We start from the raw sequence: 23,705 nt of genomic DNA on the forward strand, positions 1-23,705 counted from the left end.
TGTTCATTTGTATTATTGTTATTAATGCTATAGCTGCATTAAAATGATCTTTTAAATTTAGAGTGATCATACAGGAGATTCAACTCATTCCCATAGATGGACATCTCTAGAATTAGTTAAAGGAACATATACCACAGATGATTCTCCGAGTGAGATGGCGGAAATTAAACTTGACAAAGTTGTTCCTCTGAAGGTAAATGCAGTAATATATTTTCCTGTAGAAAATCCAAAATGTCTTGAAGACCAACACTTCTCACAACCTAGCAAGTTAATTCCTGGCTTTACTTCTGAACAGCCAAGGCAGCCATGGGAAACTTCATTCCTTTAGGGCGGTACTGTTCTTTCTTTAAGTTGTTTAGGGTGCAGGGAATGTGATGACCCAGGGCACGGCAGAGAGATAACACAAGCAGCTGGCAGTTCAAACCACCCCTTTATTGCTCCAAAGCTCCCCAAACGCTTCCCTGTTTCTGGCAAGTCCCAGAGCAGAGTGAGAACAAACCCCCCCCCCCTCAAGCAACCTCTGGCTGCAATTAGTCCAGCCCAGCAGGAAGCAAAAGATCCAGATAATTAATTCCAGAACGCCAACAAGGAATGCAAGGACTCTTGGCCAGTTCGACACAACACTTCAGGAACTCAGTCTTTGTGCCCCTCCCCACGGCGTCTCCTTAAGTCTCATTCCCCAGGTGTGCCTGGTGAAGCTGGGCAGGGCACTCTCCTTGCAAGTGCCTACTCCGACTGTACTGATCACGCCTTCTCTGCAGTCTCCGAGCCTTTGCATCAGAAGGGGGAGGTTCTTGCTCCTTGTCTGAGCTCTGTGTCTCCTCCCTGCCTGCAGATCTCACTAATTCTGAACAGCCTTGCCCGGACTGACTCTGCCCTTCTCTAGTTTCCTCCAAGGCCAACGGAGCTGCCCTTTCACTCGCTGTCAGTTCTTGTTCTAGCCCATCTTCCATCTCAGATTCAGACTCCGACAGGGCATGACAGGGAATGTGGCTGGGAGCATAAGGAGGAAATGGATACAGCGAGCCAAAATTAATGCTCTTATCTTTTGGTTTAGAGAATTATTCAAAATAGATGTGTTAAATGTCCCAGGGATTGGGCTACCTATTTTAAGCATTATATAGTTTTGGACAACTCTACAAGTCTTCATGACCAAAAGTCCTCCCCATGCTTTTCTTTTCTTTTCTTTTCTTTTCTTTTCTTTTCTTTTTTCTTTTTTTCTCTTTTTTCCCTTTCCTTTCCTTTCCTTTCCTTTCCTTTCCTTTCCTTTCCTTTCCTTTCCTTTCCTTTCCTTTCCTTTCCTTCCCTTCCCTTCCCTTCCCTTCCCTTCCCTTCCCTTCCCTTCCCTTCCCTTCCCTTCTTTTTTATTTATTATTGTATATTGTATTATATTTTATTTTATTTATTTTTTATTATTATTATATTTTATTATATTATTTTATTATTTCTATAGCCGCCCATCTCAGCAAACGATTCTGAGCAGCTCACAATCCAAAACATATATTAAAATTTGAATTTTAAAAACATTTAAAAACAGTGAAAACAAGAGTAACAAAGCATTATAAGAGTAAACAAAAAAAAAAAACCACATTAAAACACCAAATTTGAAGTACTTACAGAAGCAGGGTATGTGGCCTGTTAACAGTAAAGCCAGGAGGCGAGGCCCTCGGTGTATATAGTGCCCCAGGTTCAAGAAGCGAGGCCAGCATAAAGCATTATAGAAGGCTAACAAGGTTGGGCCCATTCTAATCTCCGAAAGGAGGATGTTCCACAGAGCGGAGACCACGGCAGAAAAAGCTCTCTAGATAACTTTGATCCAATAGAATAGCAAAAAAATTGTAATTCAAAGATTAGTATGACTCTTGATAATTGGATTAATAATAGTGTTTCAGCAAGAAAGGGACGCATTGGCTCAGTGACTAAGAGGCTGAGCTTGTCGATCAGAAAGGTCGGCAGTTTGGCGGTTCGAATCCCTAGCATGAGCTCCCGTCCCAGCTTCTGCCAACCTAGCAGTTCGAAAGCATGTAAAAAATGCAAGTAGAAAAATAGGGACCACCTTTGGTGGGAAGGTAACAGCGTTTCGTGTGCCTTTGGCATTTAGTCATGCCGGCCACATGATCACGGAATTGTCATCAGACAGTGCTGGCTCTTCAGCTTTGAAACAGAGATGAGCACCATCCCCTAGAGTCGGGAATGATTAGCACATATGTGCGAGGGGAACCTTTACCTTTACCTTCAGTAAGAATAATACTGTAACGACTGACATTTAAAACAGCCCCTTTTCATATTTTAAAAATGTGAATGCTATCTTTAAACCTCAGCTGTGCTAAAATAAATGAAAAAGTTTACCTTCTTTCACTCTGGCTTAATGTTTGCAGGAGAACGTGAGGTACGCTGTCCGTCTGAGAAATTACGGGAGTCGCACAGCAAACGGAGATGGAGGCATGACCACTGTCCAGTGTCCAGATGGCGTGACGTTCACTTTCAGCACTTGCAGTTTGAGCAGCAATGGCACCAATCAGACCCGCGGCCAAATTCCACAGATCCTTTATTATAGGTACCCATGAAAAATGAGTTTTGTTGGATGTTCTCTTTAAACGCACCCAAGATGAATGTGGTGTTGTGTTGGTCATTTGTAGGAAAGTGTACGTTATTTACGTATTTGATTTTGAAGCCACCTGACTCCCAAAAGTCTTTTAAAAGAATGCATAGTAAGTAGCGTCACATGAAGATTTGAAGCAAAAAAAAAAATCTTGCATAAAGGGAAATACATCAGCATATTCTTTTGCATTACCTGCGGTGGTGCAGTGGCCTAGAGGTGAAGACGCTTGCCTCCCACTCAGAAGGTTGAGAGTTCAGTCCTAGGCAGCGGCAGATGTTTCTCTTTCTAGGCGCAAAGAGAAAATATCTGCTGTGAACTCCATGTAGGCATTAGGAAGGGCATTCAGCCAATAAATCTTCAGCTCCATTCAGTTGCCCTGACTCCACCCTGAAGCAAGGGATTACATGGTGGTTAAAAGGAAAAAAAGATATTTTGTGCTGCCTAAACCATGTTCTGATGAGGGTTGTGTGCCCACACCTGAGTCTATTATGGTACTAGTTTGTTTTAAGACTTCTCAGACTGACTTTTTTCTATTTTCCAGAAGCGAGTATGATGGGGATTTGCAATCACAGCTCTTAAATAAGGCCAATGAAGAAGATAAGAATTGTAGCCGAGCACTTTCTGTTGTGAGCGCGGTAGTCCGAGCAGCGAAAGATCTCTTGCACAGAGCTCTTGCTGTAGATGGTAAGAAGATGTTTTAAATTCCCTTAAGAACCTTGGAATGGATTTGTTCAGTCCCTTAATCTGCTCCCACCATCTAGGAAGCCAAAAAAACAAAAACAAAAAACAGAAGCTAGAGCAGGAGGCGTTCCCCTTGGCTTCCTTTGTAGTAGAGTGGGTCAGAGTTTTTTCCTTGGATGTTTTCTTTTTTCTTTTCTTTTTTTATAAAAAAGTTTTATTTTTACATTCATATCCAACAACTCATCCAATGTACAGTCATATACCATTAGTCAGGCTTGCCCAGTCACCACCCCCTCCCTTCAACTCTCTTCCCTCTTCTACCTTCTGCTACTTTCCAGGCCTTCCTCCCCTTCTCTTATCTACATCCTCTCCTCCCTCCACCCTACACCTTCCTTCTCCCTCTTCTACCCCTCTTCCTTCCTCTTCTCCCTCTTCTACCCCTCTTCTCCTCTTCCCTACCTCCTCCTGCCTCCTCCTTTCTTTCTCCCTCCCCACCATTCTAAAATGGTAGCTGGGCAAACCTGACCCTACATTAATTATATTTATACATCTTCAATAATCCCTGTACATTAACCATCACTCCATCCTCTACCCTCATTTCCCCCCCCCATTCCCCTCCCCCTTACCCCCCACCCCGACTGCTTGGATGTTTTCCATGTGGAGAGCCACAAAATAATAGGAACTGAGCTTTGTCATCACTAATGGTCAGTTAATGATCTCTGAAATGGTCAGGGAAATAATAGGCATGGAGTGTATATTTTGTTTGAAGGTGGAGAAAGGAGATCGATGGAAGTCACCAGAGTTGTAAATGTCTTTGGAGATTCTCAGTCATCCGGATCATGGTTGTCCCAACGGTGCTTTTTCAAAAGGCAACTGGACTTCCTTTGTTTTCCTTGAAGACAATTCGCTTCTCATCCAAGGAGCTTCTTCAGTTCAGTTCAGTTCAGATGGGAAAAGCCCAGTTGCCTTTTGAAAAAAAAAGCACTTTTGGGACAACCAGCGTTGGACTGCCCCAGCAACCAGGCTACAGCTGTTGCTTGGGTGAGGCAGTGGGCAACTGCAATGAAAGAGAAGCCGGATAGTCTCTGTATTAACGAAGCTTCAATAAAGGGGAACATTTGTAGCTCAGGGTTGAAATGAGGGGTCCTTGGTGCTCTCTGAGCTTGGTTGTTTTCTTGCAGATGTTTCATTACCCAAAGTAAGCCACTCATTAGTTCTAGTGTATCATCAGGGATAATGAAACATCTGCAAGAAAATAACCAAGCTCAGAGAGCACCAAGGACCCCTCATTATCGAACGTGAAGGTGAAGTTTCAATGAGACAGTGCAGGGTCTTAACTATTTCAGGGAGTCATGTGTTCCTTAATGCTTGAACCACTTTTTCATTTGTAGCTGAGGACATCCCTGAGCTGCTGAGTTCGTCCAGCCTCTTTTCTATGCTCCTTCCTCTGATGATAGCTCACATAGAACCCGTCGCAGCAGCTATTCCCAAGGTACGTTTGAACAATCTGTAGCCGCTTTAAAGACCATGGGATGAACCTAGGTTATGATGTTACGTTGACATAGCAGATACCTGGTTTTCACATTCCAGAAAGTCAGACTGAAATTGCTCATCTCCTAAATTCAAGAATATCTGTCATGATTTTTGTCTCTTCACGTCCTTGCCTTTGTATTACAATTATACTTGAAAGCTTCCAAACTACCAGCCCAGCTGATGCTTCTGTTTAAGTCGCTACAAACTTGGAGCCATAAAATTGGCATTGTTAACTTTTTAAATGGATTGTTAGGCTTTCAGTATCAAGAATCAAGGCTTTCCATGTTTCAGCACAAAGTTCTGGATTCAGCCTCCTGAAGAACCTATTTTCTAGGTCCAGGACTCAAATCTATGATACTATAATCTACATTTATAATCTATAAATCTGTAATAAAATCAGGAAAAGAAATCGGATCTTTCAAAATGTGTTGGTGCCATCTGACTTAAAAATGTGCTTTCCTTATTTACAGTGAGCTCTTAAGTAGATTGAGCTAAACAAGAATACTGAACTGACATCTTTCAAAGAAGATTGAATATTTTTTTTAGTTTTTTCATTTATAGCAATAGCATTTAGATTTATGTACCGCCCAGTGATGAAATCCAAATTTTTTTACTACAGGTTCTGTGAGCGTGGTGTGGCTTGGTGGGTGTGGCAGGGGAAGGATGCTGCAAAATCTCCATTCCCATCCCATTCCATGGGAAAGATATTGCAAAATCTCCATTCCCACCCCACTCCGGGGCCAGCCAGAAATGGTATTTGCCGGTTCTCCAAACCACTCAAAATTTCCGCTACCGGTTCTCCAGAACCTGTCAGAACCTGCTGGATTTCACCCGTGGTACCGCTTCATAGTGCTTTACAGCACCCTGTGGGCAGTTTATAATGTCATCATTGTTTGCATATTGCCCCCAACAATCTGGGTCTTCATTTTACTGACCTCGGAAGGATAGAAGCCTGAGTCAACTTCAAATCCCATCAGGATCAAACTCCAGGCTGTGAGCAGAGTTTGCCTGCAATCCTGCACTTTAACCATTTTACTACCAGGGATCCAGCTATTTATGGTTCCTGTTCGATAATCCTAGGCGATTATCCCAACAAGACCAATAAAAGAAACCTATCCTTGGTGCAAAGGAGCATCCCTCTTCCTGCCATGGTACCATAACTTTAGTCAGCTGATGTGCCTCCATCTGCCTTTTGTCACCCCACAGGTAGCCGTGGAGGTTTTTGGCCTGGTTCAGCAGCTGCTTCCATCCGTCGCGGTGCTGAACCAGAAGTACACCCCTCTGGCCTTCAATCCCAACCAGTCCACTGACAGCACCACAGGCAACCAGCCCGAGCAAGGCCTTTCCGCATGTACCACCTCTAACCACTATGCTGTCATTGAGAGCGAACATCCGTACAAACCAGCGTGCGTCACCCACTACAAGGTGAGCTTCTCCTAACCCCCACCATTGGAGCGTTGGGTGGTTTTCCGGGTCTTTTAATTTGCTGGGTAAGTCAGTTCAGGCCATGGAGGCCTGAGGCAGTTAAAGAAAACGTCGACGGCAGGCACACTAACAGCATAACTCAGTAGACTAAGCAAGTCCAATGTAGATTTGCGTGAGGAATCGTGGTTCCGAATGCATGTAGCATCCAGCCAGATGTCATTTACACTGGCATCCTTACCTGTTTCCCGTTACCTGGGAAACGAAATGAAATAATAGAAAGGATAGTTAGAGCAGAAGAGCAGAAACATATAAGAGCCTGCAATATGATAATATGGGCAACGTAGTTTTTTTTAAAAAAATCTATAGTTAGGTTTAAAAAAGGTTAAAATGCACCAAATTTAAAAAAAACAAACAGAAAGGTAAGAAACAATAAACAAAACATTACAAAGAAAAAGGTGGATTAAAAAAAAGGCTAACACATATACAAATATGGTCCTCTCTAGTTGAACGTTGATTAATATATTACAGTATTAGGTTCCTACCCCTTGAGAAACAGGTTAAAAGAATTTGAAATTATTAATTCTGTTTATAAGTTGTTAACCTGTCATCTATATACTATATTAATAACAAATTAGTTAACAGGAAAAACAGACAAGATTAAAATTCCAAATCCCTCTGTTAACAAACTGTTTTACTAATCAACTCGTAGAAAATTTACAATCTTCTTAACTATCTCAAGCCATCCCCAAAATTAACCTGATTGATCCTGGATCAAATATCCATGTTTCTTTCTTATCTTTTATCAGTTGTTCTCTGATTAAATACAATAAACCATATCTCCAAAGTCAGTTTTCTTACTTCTGCCTGACTATATGGATAGATTGTGACAACGTTTAGGGTGAGCTACTCCCTTTGTGCGTTGGTGAGCAGCAAAAACTTCTCTTCAGCTAGCTTTAATTATTTGAGTTGATATCATTCTTCTGACCAAACCACTCAAATTCTGTATGGGCAGGCTTAATGGGATGATTGGAGTACAGATAATCCTCGAGTTATGACCACAATTGAGAACAAAATTTATGTTGTTAAGTGAGACATTTGTTAAGTGAGTTTTGCCCCATTTTACAACCTTTCTACCCACAGTTGTTGGGGTAGAAAGGTCGCAGTTGTTAAGTTAGTAACACGTTTGTTAAGTGAATCTGGCTTCCCCATTGACTTTGCTTGTCAGAAGGCTGCAAGAGCTGTTCACATGACCTCAGGACACTGCAACCATCATAAATATGAACCAGTTGCCAAGCATCCAAATTACGATCATGTGACCACTAGGATGCTGCTATGGTGTGAAAAATGGTCACATCAATTTCATCCAGTCGTGATGGCAGCAGAAAAGTCCTTTGTACTTCCCTCTTTTGTTTTGTTCATAGGTGACTTTTCCTGAATGTGTCAGGTGGATCTCGATAGAGTTTGATGGCCAGTGTGGAACAGCTCAGTCGGAGGATGTTCTTCGTTTGCTCATTCCTGCCCGAGTCATCCAGTTTTCAGGATTTGGACCCAAGCAGGCATCTGTCCATGAGAACCTTAACTCATGGATAGAACTGAAGAAGTTTTCTGGCTCGTCAGGTTGGCCCACAATGGTGTTAGTGCTACCAGGTAATTCTCATTTTTAAATGCGTAGTTAAGAATGGCTGGATGGGGGGGGGGAAATCACTTAAACGAATTGGAGAAAGTTCATTTTGATTTCAGCCAGATGAAAAGAACAACTTTATTAATGTGAAGAACTTTTAGTGTATTGGGTGCTATTAAATTATTTTTTTGACATTTGGACATTTTTAAATCTAGGTCTTAACAAATCAGCCAGTCTATCCTTCTGTTAATGGCTCCAGTATGGTGGCCTAGAGGTGGAGCTCTCATCTCACTATCAGGAGGCCGTGAGTTCGATCCTAAGTAGAGGCAGATATTTCTCTCTCTGGTCACAATGAGAATTTATCTGCTGAATAAAACTCTGCATTGGTGACAGAAAGGGCATCTGGCCCCAGACTCTAGCCCGCAAGGGATTAAGGAGTCGTTAAAAGAAAATGAAGATACTGGTGACCTACAAATGAATTTTGCAAAAAAAAAAAAAGATTTGCCAGCATTTTGGGGTTAAGTCATTCTGTTTTCTCAATCAGATAGCATGGAGTGATCAGGAAACTACTTGGTTCCCAGAGCAGGGTTCCATCTTAGCTAATCTTTCTGGTGACATATGCCATTTGTGGTGGTCATGCAAAGAAGCAAAGTACTATTGGGTTAAAATACAGACATGGTTAGAGGAAATGCTGTACCAACATATAGAGTTAAGACCAGAGATATTCCTATTGGGAATATTACCGGAGAAATATAGTAAAGAAGATACATATTTGATTATTCATATAACAGAGGCCAAAATTGTATTTGCACAGAATTGGAAAGCAGATAAAATCCCGTTGGAAGGAGAAATTATGAAGAAAATTTTAGAATGTGCAGAAGAAAGTTGGATGCGTGCAGGACTCACACCTGCAAGTTTAATTCTGAGCATTAATCACAAACTCTTTTCCATTCAGTTGTAAGCAGCTTAGTTGCTCAATTTTATTTTGTTGCTAAATATGCTGTTTCCCTCTAGGCAATGAAGCCCTCTTCTCACTGGAAACCGCATCAGATTACGTAAAGGATGAAAAGTCTTCTTTTTATGGCTTCAAGTGTTTTGCCATAGGATATGAATTTAGTCCTGGACCTGAGGAAGTAAGTACTGGCATCGTTAGAAAATGGGCAAAGTGGGGTGGGGGAAGGCTTCTGGAGATGGGAGCTCCAAGAGAGACTACGGATGGTGCTTTAGTAATTTGGGTACTCATCCTTTCAGAGCTTTTTAAATCAGTGCCAGCATTTTGAAAGAAAACAAGAGGCCTACTGTACGAAAGAGGACCAACCATCTTGGCCATCTTTTGTGTCAGTTACAGGCTTTCGCAAAGAGTTTTTACCTGTCTCTTTTATTTGTTTCAAGGGTATCATTCAGCTTGAGAAAGAGCTGGCCAATCTCGGAGGAGCCTGTGCTGCAGCTCTAATGAAAAAGGATCTGGCCCTTCCTATTGGTAGGTGATCTGTTAAGGATCTGTTGGGGGGATGTGGCACAGTGCTTGGGGAGTAAGTAAGGCTAGAGCTGGGCCAGGATGTTAATGGAGCCCCATGTCCCAAAATTTGCTATGTGGGTGAGGAGATTTTGCAGGGGTCTTGACTTGCTTCTTTTAATTGATTTTGATTCATGGGTTCTTCCTGGTTTGTTGCCCAGAGTTCCATCTGTGAGATGAGCAACCATATAAATTGATTAATCAATAAATTCTAAAAAAAAATATTAGGGGCTTAGGGAAAGGGTCTGTATCCTTTTGGAATATATCTTGATTGTCTGCCATTATTTTCTATTTATGAACAGGCAATGAATTGGAGGAAGATCTTGAGATGCTGGAAGAGGCGGCCCTGCAGGTAGACCAGATTGGCCTTTCCCCCTTGGGTCGTGGGACTTCCCGTGTCTGTTTATCTTTCCAGACACCATCCATACAAACTATTGTCTGTTCCTTTTACATTCAGCCTTGTATGTTTCTGTTACGCACACAAAGATAATTTCTGGATACCGTGAAGTGATTGACCCTACCAGGGTTTGTGAGGGTGGCTGTATGAAGGGTATGGTCACTTCTTTGTGGAAGACCTCAAGGAAGTAGCAACAGCAATAGCGCTCAGACTTACATACCGCTTCATGGTTTGCAGACTCAGCCTATCTCCCCCCCCACAAACAATTTGGGTCCTCGTTTGACCAACCTCGGAAAGATGGATGGCCAAGTCAACTTTGAGCCTAGTCAGTACCGAACTGCCGGCAGTTGGCAGAATCAGCCTGCAATATAGCAATAGCACTTATACATACCATTTTACAGTGCTTTACAGCTCTCTCTAAGCGGTTTACAGAGCCAGCATATTGTCCCCAACAATCTGGCTCCTCATTTTACCCACTTTGGAAGGATGGAAGGAAACCTTGAGCCAGTGAGATTTGAACTGCCAAATTGTAGGCAGCTAGCAGTCAGCAGAAGTGGCCTGCAGTACTGCATTCTAACTACTGCGCCACCATGGCTCATTCTGACCATTACACCCCCACCCTCCACAGACCCCCCTTCTGCTACCTTCAGATTGTTTTGGAGGCCCTTTAAGTCCATTTCCAAACATCAATAAAGGATTTTAGAGTGCCTCCCCATGAAGAGTTGGCATTAAAATCACGCCCATGGTGAAGTTGGTGCAGTAGATTTCGTAACATTTATTTATTTAGTATTTTTTAAGCATGACATTACTCTCAATAACTGCAGCAGCTTGGATTTTTAAGAAGTAAAATACGGGGGATATCACCAATAGTTGTATTTACTGTTGAAGTAATCTTGTTAGGAAAGGCAGGGGTTGAAGGCTGCTCTCAGTAGGTAACGTGGCTTTTTGTCTCTGCCAGGTTTGCAAATCTCACTCAGGCATCCTGGGTAAAGGGCTAGCTTTGTCTCACTCCCCGACTATCTTGGAAGCGCTTGAAGGAACTCTGCCCTTGCAAGTTCAGAGCAATGAGCAATCCTTCCTGGAGGACTTTATCTCCTGTGTGCCAGGCTCCAGCGGTGGGAGACTCGCCAGGTACTGCAAGAACTCGGTTATATTCACAGCCACTCCTCTCTTACGATGCCTTTATGTTGAATTAAGGTGAACCCTTTAGAGGTGGAAGGTGTCTCTCCTCCCCAGTCTCAGAATAAACAGAGCTGGAAAGGACCTTAGAGGTCTTCTAGTCCAACCCCATTGCTCAGGAAGGAAACCCTATGCCAGGGGTCTGCAAACTTGGTTCTTTTAAGACTTGTGGACTTCAACTGCAAAGCTGGCTGAGGAACTCTGGGAGTTGAAGTCCACAAGTCTTAAAAGAGCCAAGTTTGCAGATCCCTGCCCTATATCATTGCAGACAAATGGTTGTCTGATCTCTTCTTAAAAACTGCCAGTGTTGGAGCATTCAACAACATCCAATTAATAGAACACCCACAACTTCTGGAGAATAGCTTGATTCCCTCTTCTTTGTGGCAACCCCTGAGATATCGAAACACTGCTATCATGTCACCCCTAATCCTTCTTTTCATTAAACTAGACCTACCCAAGTCCATCAACCCAGTAGTGGGTTTCAAACCCCCTTCCTACCGGTTTGCTTGTGGCCATGTGCGTGCTCGTGCGTGCCGCTTCTGCGCATGCGCAGAGATGTCCGGGCGGGTGGGCGGAGCGTCCCGCTGCCGCTGCTACCATTTTGCCCAACCTGTGGCAAATCGGTAGCAACCCACCATTGCATCAACCGTTCTTTATATGTTTTAGCCTCCAGTCTCCCCTAATCAAGTCATGCTTTAGCTGTGTGGATTAGGTGTGCCCTAAGACTTAAGTATGTTGGAAGCTTTTAAGAAATGGAGATCAGGACCAGTCATTTGGAAAGAAATTACTGTTTAAAATGGCAGAAACACTGACTAAACATCAAACGTCTGCAACAAACCGTTTTACTGCAAAAGAAAAAAAAAAGTTACTGTATCTTGCTGAGTTAGAAATTATGTGTTTTCTTTGTGACGAAAGCACTTAATTTCCATTTTGTAATGGGCCATTACCAAAAAAAAAAAAAAAAGAAAGAAGTGCATGGTGGTTCAGTAGTTAAGATGCTGGACTTGTCGACTGGAAAGCTGACAGCCCAGGTTCGAGACCTGAGCACCACGCAACGGGCGAGCTCCCATTCCTCGCTCTAGCTCCTGCCAACTTAGCAGTTTGAAAGCATGCAAATGCGAGTAGATAAATAGGTACCACTTCGGTGGGAAGGTAGCAGCATTCCATGAGCCTCGGCATATAGTCTTGCTGACCACATGACCACAGAAGCATCTTCAGACAACGCTAGCTCAGTGGCCTTGAAAAGGAGATGAGCACCACCTCCTAGAGTTAGCAACAACTAACAGAGATTCCTTTTGTTATGTCATGCTCTTTCTCTGCGGAGTCTGCAGAGACAGGAATTTGAAAGGAGTGCTAAGCGGTCTCTTCCATAGGTGGCTGCAACCAGACTCCTATGCGGATCCCCAGAAAACATCCTTGATCCTCAACAAAGACGACATCCGCTGTGGCTGGCCAACAATTGTCACCGTGCAAACCAAGGACCAATACGGTGAAGTGGTCCACGTGCCTAACATGAAGGTAGTTGGCTTATACGAACGACAAAGGGACTTCCGAGCTTAAGGCCCTCTCAGAAACACAGCTGACAAATCTCTCGTGCAGGGAAAGGATTTAACGGGATTACATCTATAATTTTGTAAAACACTTGCTGATTTGAGACTGGCCTCCCTGTTTCAGAACTTGGAACGTTGCTGGGATTTAGAAGCAGTTAATATTTCAGCTGCATGGTTCACCGCCATTTAGGGGTTATCTAGAGTGCTTAAGAGGGCCATGATGGCTCAGTGACTAAGACACTGAGCTTGTCGATTGAAAGGGTGGCAGTTCAGCGGTTCAAATCCCTAGCGCCACATAACAGGGTGAGCTCCCGTTACTTGTCCCAGCTTCTGCCAACCTAGCAGTTCGAAAGCACATAAAAAATGCTAGTAGAAAAATAGGGACCACCTTTGGTGGGAAGGTAACAGCATTCCGTGTACCTTTGGCATTTAATCATGTTGGCCACATGACCGCGGAGATGTCTTCAGACAGCGCTGGCTCTTCAGCTTTGAAACAGAGATGAGCACTGCCCCCTAGAGTCGGGAGCCGCTAGCACATATGTGCGAGGGGAATCTTTACCTTTACCTATAGAGTGCTTAAGAAGCTCAGGATTTGTGGCTTACTTAGAACTTAGAATAACTTTATTGTCCTTTTGAATTGACACTAATCGACATACATTAAAATGAAATTTCATTGCATACAGCTCTCAAAGGGTCACCCCCTCCAATATACACTACATAATATACACTACATATATTAAGGAAACTCTTCATTGCCTATGCCTCTTTAAATGTGCAAAAATGATTTAAGGCCCCCCTGTAGATTTAAGCCCCATGGCATAGGGTCCATTTTTTTCAGAGATTCTGTGGGCCCGCAAGTGTTGCCCTAGCTCAGCTCCGGCGCTCATGCGCGTGCTGGCCAGCTGATTTTTGGGCCTTCCAGGCCCACTGGAAGTCTGGAAATGGGCTGTTTCCGGCCTCCGGAGGGCCTCCTGGGGTGGTGGGGAAGGCCATTTTTGCCCTTCCTAGGCTCCAAGAAAGCCTCTGGAGCCTGGATAGGGCAAAAAATGGGCCTACCGGTAACCTTTTAACCGTTGTGTGCCAAAAGTGGGGGAGGGGGGAGCACGGAAGGTCACAAGCGCATGCGCAGAGGGCATTGAATTATAGATGTGGGCACACATGTGCACGACCCTCCCCACGCTCCCCCCACTTTTGGCATGCGACGGCAAAAAGATTAGCCATCACTGTTTTAGGGTGATTTGAAAAGGTAGTTTGAAGACCATGACGTATTTGTACAATCCTTTATCTGGGGTTTAGAATTACTTGCTGTTTTTACGGCGGCCGCCATCTCTCTTCTCTTAATGAAATTTCCAGGTGGAAGTCAAAGCGATCCCAGTTTCCCAGAAGAAAACTTCTCTGCAGCAGGAGCAGGCTAAGAAAACCCAGCGGGCCCCTGGCAGTCCTGCGGGGGCCACTGCTTCTGGACCGGAACTGACCTTCGGGGGACTCCCTTCCCCCAAGCTGGAAGCATCCTATGAGCCTATGATTGTCAAAGAAGCACGCTACATTTCCATAACAATGATGAAGGTAGGCGGCACTATTTAGGCCAGGGGTCTCCAACCTTGGCAACTTTAAGACTTAGGATTTCAACTCCCAGAGTTCCTCAGCCAGCTGGCTGAGGAACTCTGGGAGTTGAAGTCCACAAGTCTTAAAGTTGCCACGGTTGGAGAGCCCTGATTTAGGCCACAAAAATTTGAAATACAGAAAGGAGGAATTCTAGAGGTGTACAGGTAGTCCTTGACTTACGACTTCAATTGAGCCCCATATTTCCGTTGCTAAATAAGACAGATGTTTTGCCTTGTTTTATGAACATTTTTTGGTCACAGTTGTTAAGTGAATCACTGCAGTTGTTTAGTGAGAAACATTGTTAAGTGAATCTGGCTTCCCCATAAACCTTGCTTGTCAGAAGGTCTCCAAAGGTGATCACATGACCCCAGGACACTGCAACCATCATATGAGTCAGTTGCCATATGAGTCAGTTGCCAAATGTCTGGATTTGATAGTGGGATGATGCAACGGTTGTAATTGTGAAAAACGGTCATAAGTCACTTTTTTGAGTGCTGTTGAAACGAGTCACTAAACAAGCTGTACATCAACATGATTCCCTCCCTCCCTCTTCTCTCTCTCTCTCTCTCTCTCTCTCTCTCGTCTTTCTGTGTAAGTGATTATATAAAAATCAGCCTAGATTCAAAATTATGCTGCTGAGTTACTGGTCCACTTTGAGCAAGTGAATGTAGAATTGAATTCTTTGCTTACGTCCATCCTCTACTGCTTTCCACGTCTTTTAGTGCAGGTCGTTTTTGAGGCTCTTCAGTGGTTGATTAGGGGTATGAGAAAGCTTTGCCCCCTCACAAAGAGATTAGTACAGATGTACAAGCTCAATACAGGCAGCAGTCTCCAATGGGGGCAGACCAAGTTGAGATTGCCTTTTGGGGGTCAGACCAGTCAGGGGGAGGTCTGAAAAGACAAAGTGGCTGTTATTCCATGTTACTAACACCACAGTAGAAGTTTGACCCGCTGTTTCCTTTTCAGGTATATGAAAATTATTCTTTTGAGGAGTTACGTTTTGCTTCACCAACACCGAAGAGGTAACAGTTTTGTATGATATTTAAACAGTGGTGAAATCCAATTTTTTTTACTACCGGTTCTGTGGACGTGGCTTGGTGGGCGTGGCAGGGGAAGGACAATGCAAAATCCCCACTCCCACCCCACTCCAGGGGAAGGCTACTGCAAAATCCCCATTCCCACCCCGCTTCAGGGGAAGGATACTGCAAAATCTCCATTCCCACCCCACTCTGGGGCCAGCCAGTGGTGGTATTTGCCAGTTCTCTGAACTCCTCAAAATTTCTCTATCGGTTCTCCGAACTGCTCAAAATTTCCACTACTGGTTCTCCAGAACCTGTTAGAACCTGCTGGATTTCATCCCTGTATTTAAACCTAAAGAAAGTTGAGTGTTAGCCATTATCTACCGTTTTCTTCGGAGTATAAGACGCTCCAGGCTATTAGACCTACCTTTTTTGGGGAGGAAAACAAGATATATGCTAGTGCATGAATATGGGAAATAATATGAAATTTTACCAGTTTGGAACAGTTTTAAGGTTTTTTTTTCTTTGTATAGATCGGTATTGTAATCGGAATCAGTAAGTTATTCACCATGCAATCTGTTAGATGTAAAGCTTTTTCCCCCTTTCTTTATTTTCCTTCAGGTAACATTTAATAAAGTTAGTGAAATGCTTTTTAAATTCCAGCTAATTGTTGATTCTAGACAGAAATTGTACAACAAAAGGACACAAAGAAAAAAATAAGACTCATAAAACACTCACAATAACTCTGCCTCCCATCATAGCAAACAGTCTGCTTTAGTTTCGTTTTCAGCACAACTTGATTAGCACAAGAAAAAAAAAGCCTCCCAGCAATTTGCCTGCTTACAGGAGGGTCGTGCTACAATAGGTAATGGCAAACCCCTACAGCCTGAAACAGCTGAGAGTTGGGAGGCCGATCCAACAGACAATCAACTGCTTGTGCTAATCAGGCTGTGCTGAAGCTGAAACGGGCTGTTGCTGCTTGCTGCAAGGAGGTAAACTGCTGGGAGGCAGAATCCAAAGGGTGGGGGCTGGCAGGTGGGCGGGGCTACATTCGGTGTATAAGATGCACCCAAATTTTCACCCTCTTTTAGGGAGGAAAAAGTGTGTCTTATACTCCGAAAAATACGATAGTTATCAGAACTGTTTTCATCTTTCTATATTATCCTTGTCAGATGATGTTAATAACTATTCTACCTAAAAGATCTCCAGGCAACAGTTCCAGGGAAAGTAGAATGAATGAATGAATGAATGAATGAATGAATGAATGAATGAATGAATGAATGAATGAATGAATTCAAGCAAGCAGACAGGCAAGCAAGTAAAAGGAAAAAAGAAATAAAACATAGCTACCCTTTAATGTATGGGAAATATATATGAAGGTGTTCAATCGCTGGGTTTCTCTCAGTAGTGGGTTGTTACCGGTTCTCCCCAGTTCGCAAGAACTGGTAGTAAACATTTTGAGTAGTTCGGAGAACCGGTAGTAAAAATTCTGCCTGGCCCCGCCCCAATCTATTGCTGCCTCCCGACTTCCAGCTGATTGGCTAGAAGGAAAAAATCAAGACTCACTTGTCGAAGAAGAGAAAAAAAAAAAGACACCGTCCCTTTAAATTGAGAAGCCAAGAAGCCTCCCAACTGATCAGCTCGCTTCTCAGCCAGGAAATCTTTTGGCAAAGAAGAAAGGGCCGGGGGGGGGACGGGACCGCTGTCGTTTTAAATTGACAGAGCGGCTAGAAGCTCCTTTCTATGTCAGCTGAACAACAAATTGGATAAGAGAGGAATTCTTATATGGTTCAATGTTTTTGAAGTTTTGGGGTTTGTGCAACATGGGCTTTGTGTTTCTAAAAAGGTTTGGGCGATTTCCATTGTGAAGTATCCTGTCTTGAATGAGTTTTCTGCCTGCTTGTAAATGGAGCCGAACTTCCGGCTTCCACTTTATATTATCTGTAAGCACGGGTAGCTGTTTTCTGCTTACAAAGTTTCCTTTATGCAGCTGGCAGGAATGTGGAATTCCAGGCAGGTTCCTTGCTAGCAGCTTGATTATTCCTTAATTATCTGGGATATTTTGTTTGGGAAATGAAGAGGGGGGAGTTTGCTTCCTTCCCAGAACAGATTAGTGGGGTGGGGAGGAAATGGGAATTTTGAAGTAACTTTCCCCTGGGGGGGGGGAATGGGGATTTTAGGCTTGCTGTCAAACTTCAGCCATAATACTAATGATTGTTTTGAACAATATGCAGGTTGTATTACATGAATGGCTATTTTATATGTGAAATTATGACTGAAACCTATATAGGTTCACACTGTCAGGAAGTTTGTCCTTAGTTTTAGGTTGCTTCTCTCTTTGTTGAGTTTCCATCCATTGCTTCTTGTTTTGCCTTCTGGTGCTTTGGAAAATACTTCCCCCCCCCTTTCTTTCTAGCAGCCTCTTAAAAGACTGTTGCCTATCACACTCTTGGGCAAAGCATGTGAGCCATTTCCTCCTTTCAGTGGTCCATGAAAGTGCATCTATAGCAGAGGTCTCTAACCTTGGCCACTTTAAGACTTTAAGACAGCAAAGCTGGCTGAGGAATTCTGGGAGTTGAAGTCCATAAGTCTTAAAGTGGCCACGTTTGGAGACCCCTGATCTATAGTATGTAGATAATAAAGTTGAAAAGAGGTGAACAATGTTTTTGCAGAACTATAGATACGTTGAGGCTGGGTGTGACAAGGAATGGCTGGGAGTGGAGAGGCCAGGCGAGGTACCCCTTGACATGAGAGACATTGAGTTGGCCATGCCTACCCAGTCATATGACCATCAAGCCACACCCACTGTCACATGACCATCAAGCCATGCCCACAAAATAAGCCACGCCCACAGAACCGGTAGTAAAAACATAGTGTTTTATCTGACTATGTGGTGCCTTATTGGACTACTATTGTACTAAAGTAACCTATTGGACTACTTTACCTTTATTCCTACAGATTAGTAGCCATCAGACTTCCCCATTGTATGTAGATGCCACCCTCAGATTTCCCCCAGCTAACAAAACCCTGGTTGAGAATTTTAGGAAGAAAGTACACACCTGGAGGATATCCAGATGTGGGAAGGTAAAGAAAGATGGAAGCAAAGTTGAGATACACAAAATTTTTGGATGATGTTGACAGGTGAAATGCTGAGGATAAAGAAGTCTCTGTTTAATTACTCTTAATTTTTGATTCCTGAAAATAATGAAATTGTGTTGGATTTTCTAAGCACGCACAAGACCTGAATTAGCGAAGGTGAGATTGTGGTGATGTGTCATGATTCCCATATTCGTTTTTTTTTCCTTAGACCAAGTGAGAACATGCTAATAAGAGTGAACAACGATGGTACTTACTGTGCTAACTGGACGCCAGGAGCAGTTGGTCTGTACACCATACATGTTACCATTGATGGCATTGAAATAGGTATATTTGAATATTTATTTATTTATTTATTTAAATTTTTATACCGCCCTTCTCCCGAAGGACTCAGGGCAGTGTACAGCCAAGGTTAAAACAGTTAAATATACAAAATTAAAATACATATTCAATAATGGCCAAATTAAAACCATCAAATTGACCCAGCCTAAAATACCCCATATAAATTACTAAAAATTAAAAATTTGAAAATTTAAAAATCAAGCCAGTCCCGCTTGGATAAATAAATACGTTTTTAATTCACGGCGAAAGGTCCGAAGGTCAGATAATTGGCGCAAACCGGGGGGAAGTTCGTTCCAGAGGGTAGGTGCTCCAACAGAGAAGGCTCTTCCCCTGGGAGCCGCCAGCCGACATTGTTTGGCGGACGGCACCCTGAGAAGTCCCTCTCTGTGAGAGCGTACGGGTCAGTGGGAGGCATAAGGTAACAGCAGGCGGTCCCGTAAGTACCCGGGCCCTAAGCCATGGAAATTTGTCCTCTTTATAACATCCTAGTATTAGTCGGTTATAGCTGCAGGCCAAAACTTAGATAGAGAAACTCATATTTTCATAAGCATGAGAGAGGGCCAAGCTTTGGAGAAAGCCTATGCTGAGTTTCTGATCTTTCTGTCTCAAATAGAAAAGCAAACAGAATTGCTGAGAAGCAGGCATAACAACTACAGTGGTACCTTAGTAGTCATTGTTAATTGGTTACGGGAGGTGCAATGAGTACCAGATAATTTTTTCCCGTAAGAAATAATGTTGTCAGTCACAAGCAGGGGTGAAATCTACTTACCTTCCTTACCGGTTTGGAAGCGCGCGCGCGTGCATCACATGCGCGTGCACACCCTCTGTGCATGTGCAAAACCTTTCTGCACATGTGCAGAGGGTACAAAACACATTACTTCCTGGTTTCCAGGAAGTAATGACAGCCAGGTGGGTGGGCAGAGCCTTGCACCGCGATTGCTACCGGTTCTCTAAACCACCAGCCAAAATCACTACCGGATCGGGCAATCCGGTCCAAACTGGGACCATTTCATCCCAAGGCAGCCGACACCAACAAGTTCTAGCTTGTGAGTTGAGTGCCGAACAAACAATGAATACCGGGACAAAAATGTTCATGTCAAAATGCACTCAGTACCAGATTTGATGAGTTTTATTATAGCAGTTGAGAACCGAGGTACCACTGATTACGAGGAAGACATATTGACCAAGTCCCTTCCTTTACTGGAGTGAATTTCCTGAGCCCCACCCAGGTGGGCTGCCTCTGTATGTTCAGAGGGCAGCTCGGACTTCTGTAGGTTCATAGCCAAATTGCTAACACCAAAGTTGTTTGCTTCAAATGACAACTAAGCTGGTGGTTCAGCTTTGCATGTTTCCTCTGACCGGTTTTGAGAATTTGTAGTTATCAATCAGCCTTTGAAATTCTAGGTCAGGAAAATGAAGACATTCTTCCATGTTGTATTCTGCTGCACAGAATGACTCCTGAAAAGAAACTGAAGCACCTTGTAAAAGTCGTAAAGTTCACCATTTCTTGAACTCATTTGCAGCCGGTTCTCTGATGGAGAGTGGTGTCTCAAGAAGACAAATGTTTTCAAATGTCGATTTCTTAAGAAAATGGAGTGAATCTAGAGTCAGGTGTCACTATTCTCTGATACACAAATCATTTTTCCAGGGTTCCCCCCCCCCTATATTTACACGAGCAGTAATTTTCATTTGCCCACGCTAGAGACGTTTCAGTGTAATTCTGTCTGACTCATCATGGGAAGGTAAAATTATTCACTACAGTTTGCTTTTCTACCCTTCTTACATCACAGTGATTTCCTTCACTTGCAGATGCTGGTTTAGAAGTTAAAGTCAAAGATCCTCCAAAGGGGATGATCCCACCAGGAACCCAGTTGATAAAACCAAAAGCTGAACCTTTGCCAAACAAGGTATATGAAGGACAACGATTTGACACCTTCTAACCCAATTCCCTCTTTAAAGGATGCCTGTTTAGTGGTCAGAATGCCAAGCAGAAGAGCCTTAGTCCCATCCTGTGGGTTTTGAAGACTGTCCATCCTCAAGTGCCTTGCCCAAAGAGCCACAACCCCTCAAGCAATGCAGTAGCAGCTACATGGATCCTTGGTTGACTTCCAGAGCACTTCTGTCCTATGCCTGCAAGCTGAAGAAAAGCCACTCAAGAAGAACAGAAGATAATGAAGTATATTCCAGACCTGTGGGATGATGTCCAGGGATTTGGTGTTTTGCTTTGTGCCCTTGTGCGAAGAGTCCTTGGTGCTCTTTGAGCTTGTTTTCTTGCAGATATTTCATTAATCAAACTAGGTCTGATTAGGTTACATTATCATCATATGATCCCTTGGGAGACAAGACGGAACAGCTTTACTTCTGCAGAGTTTGTACAAATGTTGAAATAACCTTTATATCTTGGTCCTGAGTTTTAATATGGTGCTACAATTTTCCCATAATACCTTATGGGGTATCAGCCATCTCTGATCTTTCAACTCACTCCAGGCAAATACATTTTCCTAGTTCTCCATCAGAATAAATGCACACTTAAAGGTTACTTGGGGAATGTATGCCTGCTCTAGATAGGCTCCTCCATAAATGAGACCATTGAAATTGGTCTTTGAATGTCCCGTTCGTTATTTCTGTTATCTTTGTGGTCGACACATATTGAACAATGCCCTCTGACAGACTAAAGTAATTTCTAGGGAAGTTTCAAGCAGGGATCACAAATCTGCTGTGCATAAGCAAGAAGTCTTCAACACATTCCATTTTAAAGGGGGATTTAACCCCTGACCCAGTGTAAGATCCTCCTCTCCTCTCCTCTCCTCTCCTCTCCTCTCTGTCTAATCATTAGAACTACAATCATAGGTTCATTTTTTTTCTGTTTTGCACAAAAAGTCCACATGGGGGTTTCCAATCAACAGTGAACTTAAGTTCCTGAATATCCTAAAGGTACATTTTTCAAGGGGCAACTGGACTTCCTTGTTTTTCTTTGAAGACGTTTTGCTTCTCAACAAGAAGCTTCTAGGACGAGAAGCAAAATGTTTTCAAAGAAAAACCAGAAAGTCCAGTTGCCTTTTGAAAAAAACACCTTTGGGACAGCCATGACTTGGATGACTGAGAATCTCCATAAGACAATGAAAGTAGATACTGTCTTTTCTCTGATCAAAGAAGTCACTTTGGCCATCTCAGCAAGTTCCATCATCTTCACCAACCATTCCTCTATTCGTGGATAAAGTCGAATCTTTCCATCTTCGTGTACAGAATAATCTTGCTGCAGTTGTCACATATAAAAACCAATGATCTTACTATCAAATGATTTTCAAAATTCACCTAGTTCAAATTTAAGTATAATTTATAATAGCAAAGAAGAGTACTATGTACTTTAGCTTCACTCTCACCAGTGTTTCTGTAGGATAAACATTTATACTTAATTTTGCTTGTATATTTACAACAGGGTTTTATTAGATCTTTTTCTCTGTGGCATCCAAAAAGAGACAAATTGATTGGACATTCTTAGTGGACATTTTGAGCAGCTATTAAGAGAAATAGTTGTTGAACTATGCAGTTTTTACCCCCCAAAATTGCTTCTGTGTTACATGGCTGGTGTCAAGAGCTGTGTTTGTTTAGGTTTCGGGGCCCTTATTCTCCCTGTGCTTTTTGCAGGTTCGCAAATTTGTGGCCAAGGACAGTGCTGGCTTGCGCATCCGTAGCCACCCATCTCTTCAGAGTGAGCAGATTGGCTTAGTTAAAGTCAATGGATCCATTACTTTTATTGATGAGGTAACCTCTAAGAACCTTGGAAGATGACTGTAATGGAGGCTAGTTGTCTTTGGCATCCATGGCCATCATCCCAAATCTCCTTTGGCTAATCTACCCAAGTACTAAGATCTCTGGATGGATGGCCCTCAAAGCCGTCCAAGACCTTCGTTGATCTTGTCACAGATCTGCTGTTCAAGTGAAAATAATCTGAATTCCCACAAAATACAGCAACCTCTTGGAGATACTTGGCCATTGTAGCCCAGTAATTGAGCATAAATAACACAGGCTGTGTTATGAACCAGCCACATTGCTTTAAATTCGTCTGAGGCATTATTTATTTATTTATTTATTTATTTATTTATTTATTTATTTATTTATTTATTTATTTATTTATTTATTTATTTATTTATTTATTTATTTATTTATTTATTTATTTATTTATTTATTTATGAATGACAAACTAAGGTCGAGATTTTTGTTTAGCTGAATGTGATGTTCCAAAGTTTCTATTAATCATTCAAACATACTCAGTTTTGCTTTGTGTCAGCTACAGTTTTCGGTGGGGAAAATTCACAGAAAATTTGAAAGATTAATAGCTAATTTTGTACAGCCAACTTTTCCCTATAAAATGCGTACTTCTTTTAAGTACCGTATTTTTCGGAGTATAAGACGCACCTTAGGTTTTGGGAAGGAAAATAAGAAAAAAAGCTGATTGGCAGGTGGATTGGCCTCCTGGAATACCCCTAGTCAGCTGTTCCCAGAGGTGAATTTTAGCAACAGGTTCGTTGGTTGTGAGCTCTGTGCCTTGCTTTTTTTTCTGCCTCTGAAACCTCTGAAACTTAGTTTCAGGAAAAAACTTTTTTCCCCTACCTCTGAAAGCCTCTGAAACAGCTTCAGAAAAAAAGCCTTTTTTTCTGAAGCTCTGTTTGGAGGCTTTTTTTCTGAAGCTTCTTTTAGAGGCTTTTATTCTGAAGGACTATCTGTACTCTGTTCAATCTCCCTTCTTTGGTATCGGTATATAGATTAACCTCTTCCGATCTGTTGGTTATCGTGTCATTCTGCAGATTTGTTAGCATAGTTTGGTTAGAACCTTTACTGATTCTTCTTTTGTTGCTTGCCATATTATTTTAGATAAAAGCCTTTCAGGGCCTTTTTTTCTGAAGATTCTTTCAGAAGCTTCTTTCAGCCTCTGAAATCTCTGTTTGCGAGGCTGAGTGGAGCTACATTTAGAGTATAAGACACACCCAGCTTTTCACCCTCTTTTTTTGGGGAAAAAGGTGTGTCTTATACTCTGAAAAATACAGTAATTTCTTCTAAGACTGGGCTAGATCTGGTTTCCAGTATCTCTTTTAATCTTGAAGTTTCCAGTCATCCTTGCATGGTGAACACTGATTT

The 23,705-nt window shown here is 42.6% G+C and overlaps 1 protein-coding gene across 9 annotated transcripts in view; it reads left to right on the forward strand.

Moving 5' to 3' along the window:
- Window positions 1-23,705, forward strand: part of MYCBP2 (MYC binding protein 2) — a 161,574-nt gene that overhangs the window by 74,091 nt on the left and 63,778 nt on the right. For 8 of the 9 annotated variants that reach the window (XM_058186463.1, XM_058186454.1, XM_058186456.1 and 5 more), the window contains 16 exons: window positions 62-193; window positions 2,379-2,557; window positions 3,144-3,286; window positions 4,675-4,775; window positions 6,023-6,241; window positions 7,663-7,888; window positions 8,877-8,995; window positions 9,255-9,342; window positions 9,681-9,730; window positions 10,734-10,906; window positions 12,328-12,472; window positions 13,858-14,070; window positions 15,076-15,131; window positions 18,436-18,551; window positions 20,376-20,473; window positions 22,215-22,331. In XM_058186463.1, the coding sequence (XP_058042446.1) occupies window positions 62-193; window positions 2,379-2,557; window positions 3,144-3,286; window positions 4,675-4,775; window positions 6,023-6,241; window positions 7,663-7,888; window positions 8,877-8,995; window positions 9,255-9,342; window positions 9,681-9,730; window positions 10,734-10,906; window positions 12,328-12,472; window positions 13,858-14,070; window positions 15,076-15,131; window positions 18,436-18,551; window positions 20,376-20,473; window positions 22,215-22,331 (2,175 nt within the window). The remainder of the gene's footprint in view (window positions 1-61; window positions 194-2,378; window positions 2,558-3,143; window positions 3,287-4,674; window positions 4,776-6,022; window positions 6,242-7,662; window positions 7,889-8,876; window positions 8,996-9,254; window positions 9,343-9,680; window positions 9,731-10,733; window positions 10,907-12,327; window positions 12,473-13,857; window positions 14,071-15,075; window positions 15,132-18,435; window positions 18,552-20,375; window positions 20,474-22,214; window positions 22,332-23,705) is intronic. The other variant, XM_058186458.1, reaches the window with a different exon arrangement.

Source organism: Ahaetulla prasina, chromosome 5 (genome assembly GCF_028640845.1).
Source record: "Ahaetulla prasina isolate Xishuangbanna chromosome 5, ASM2864084v1, whole genome shotgun sequence".
Taxonomy (NCBI): Eukaryota; Metazoa; Chordata; class Lepidosauria; order Squamata; family Colubridae; genus Ahaetulla; species Ahaetulla prasina.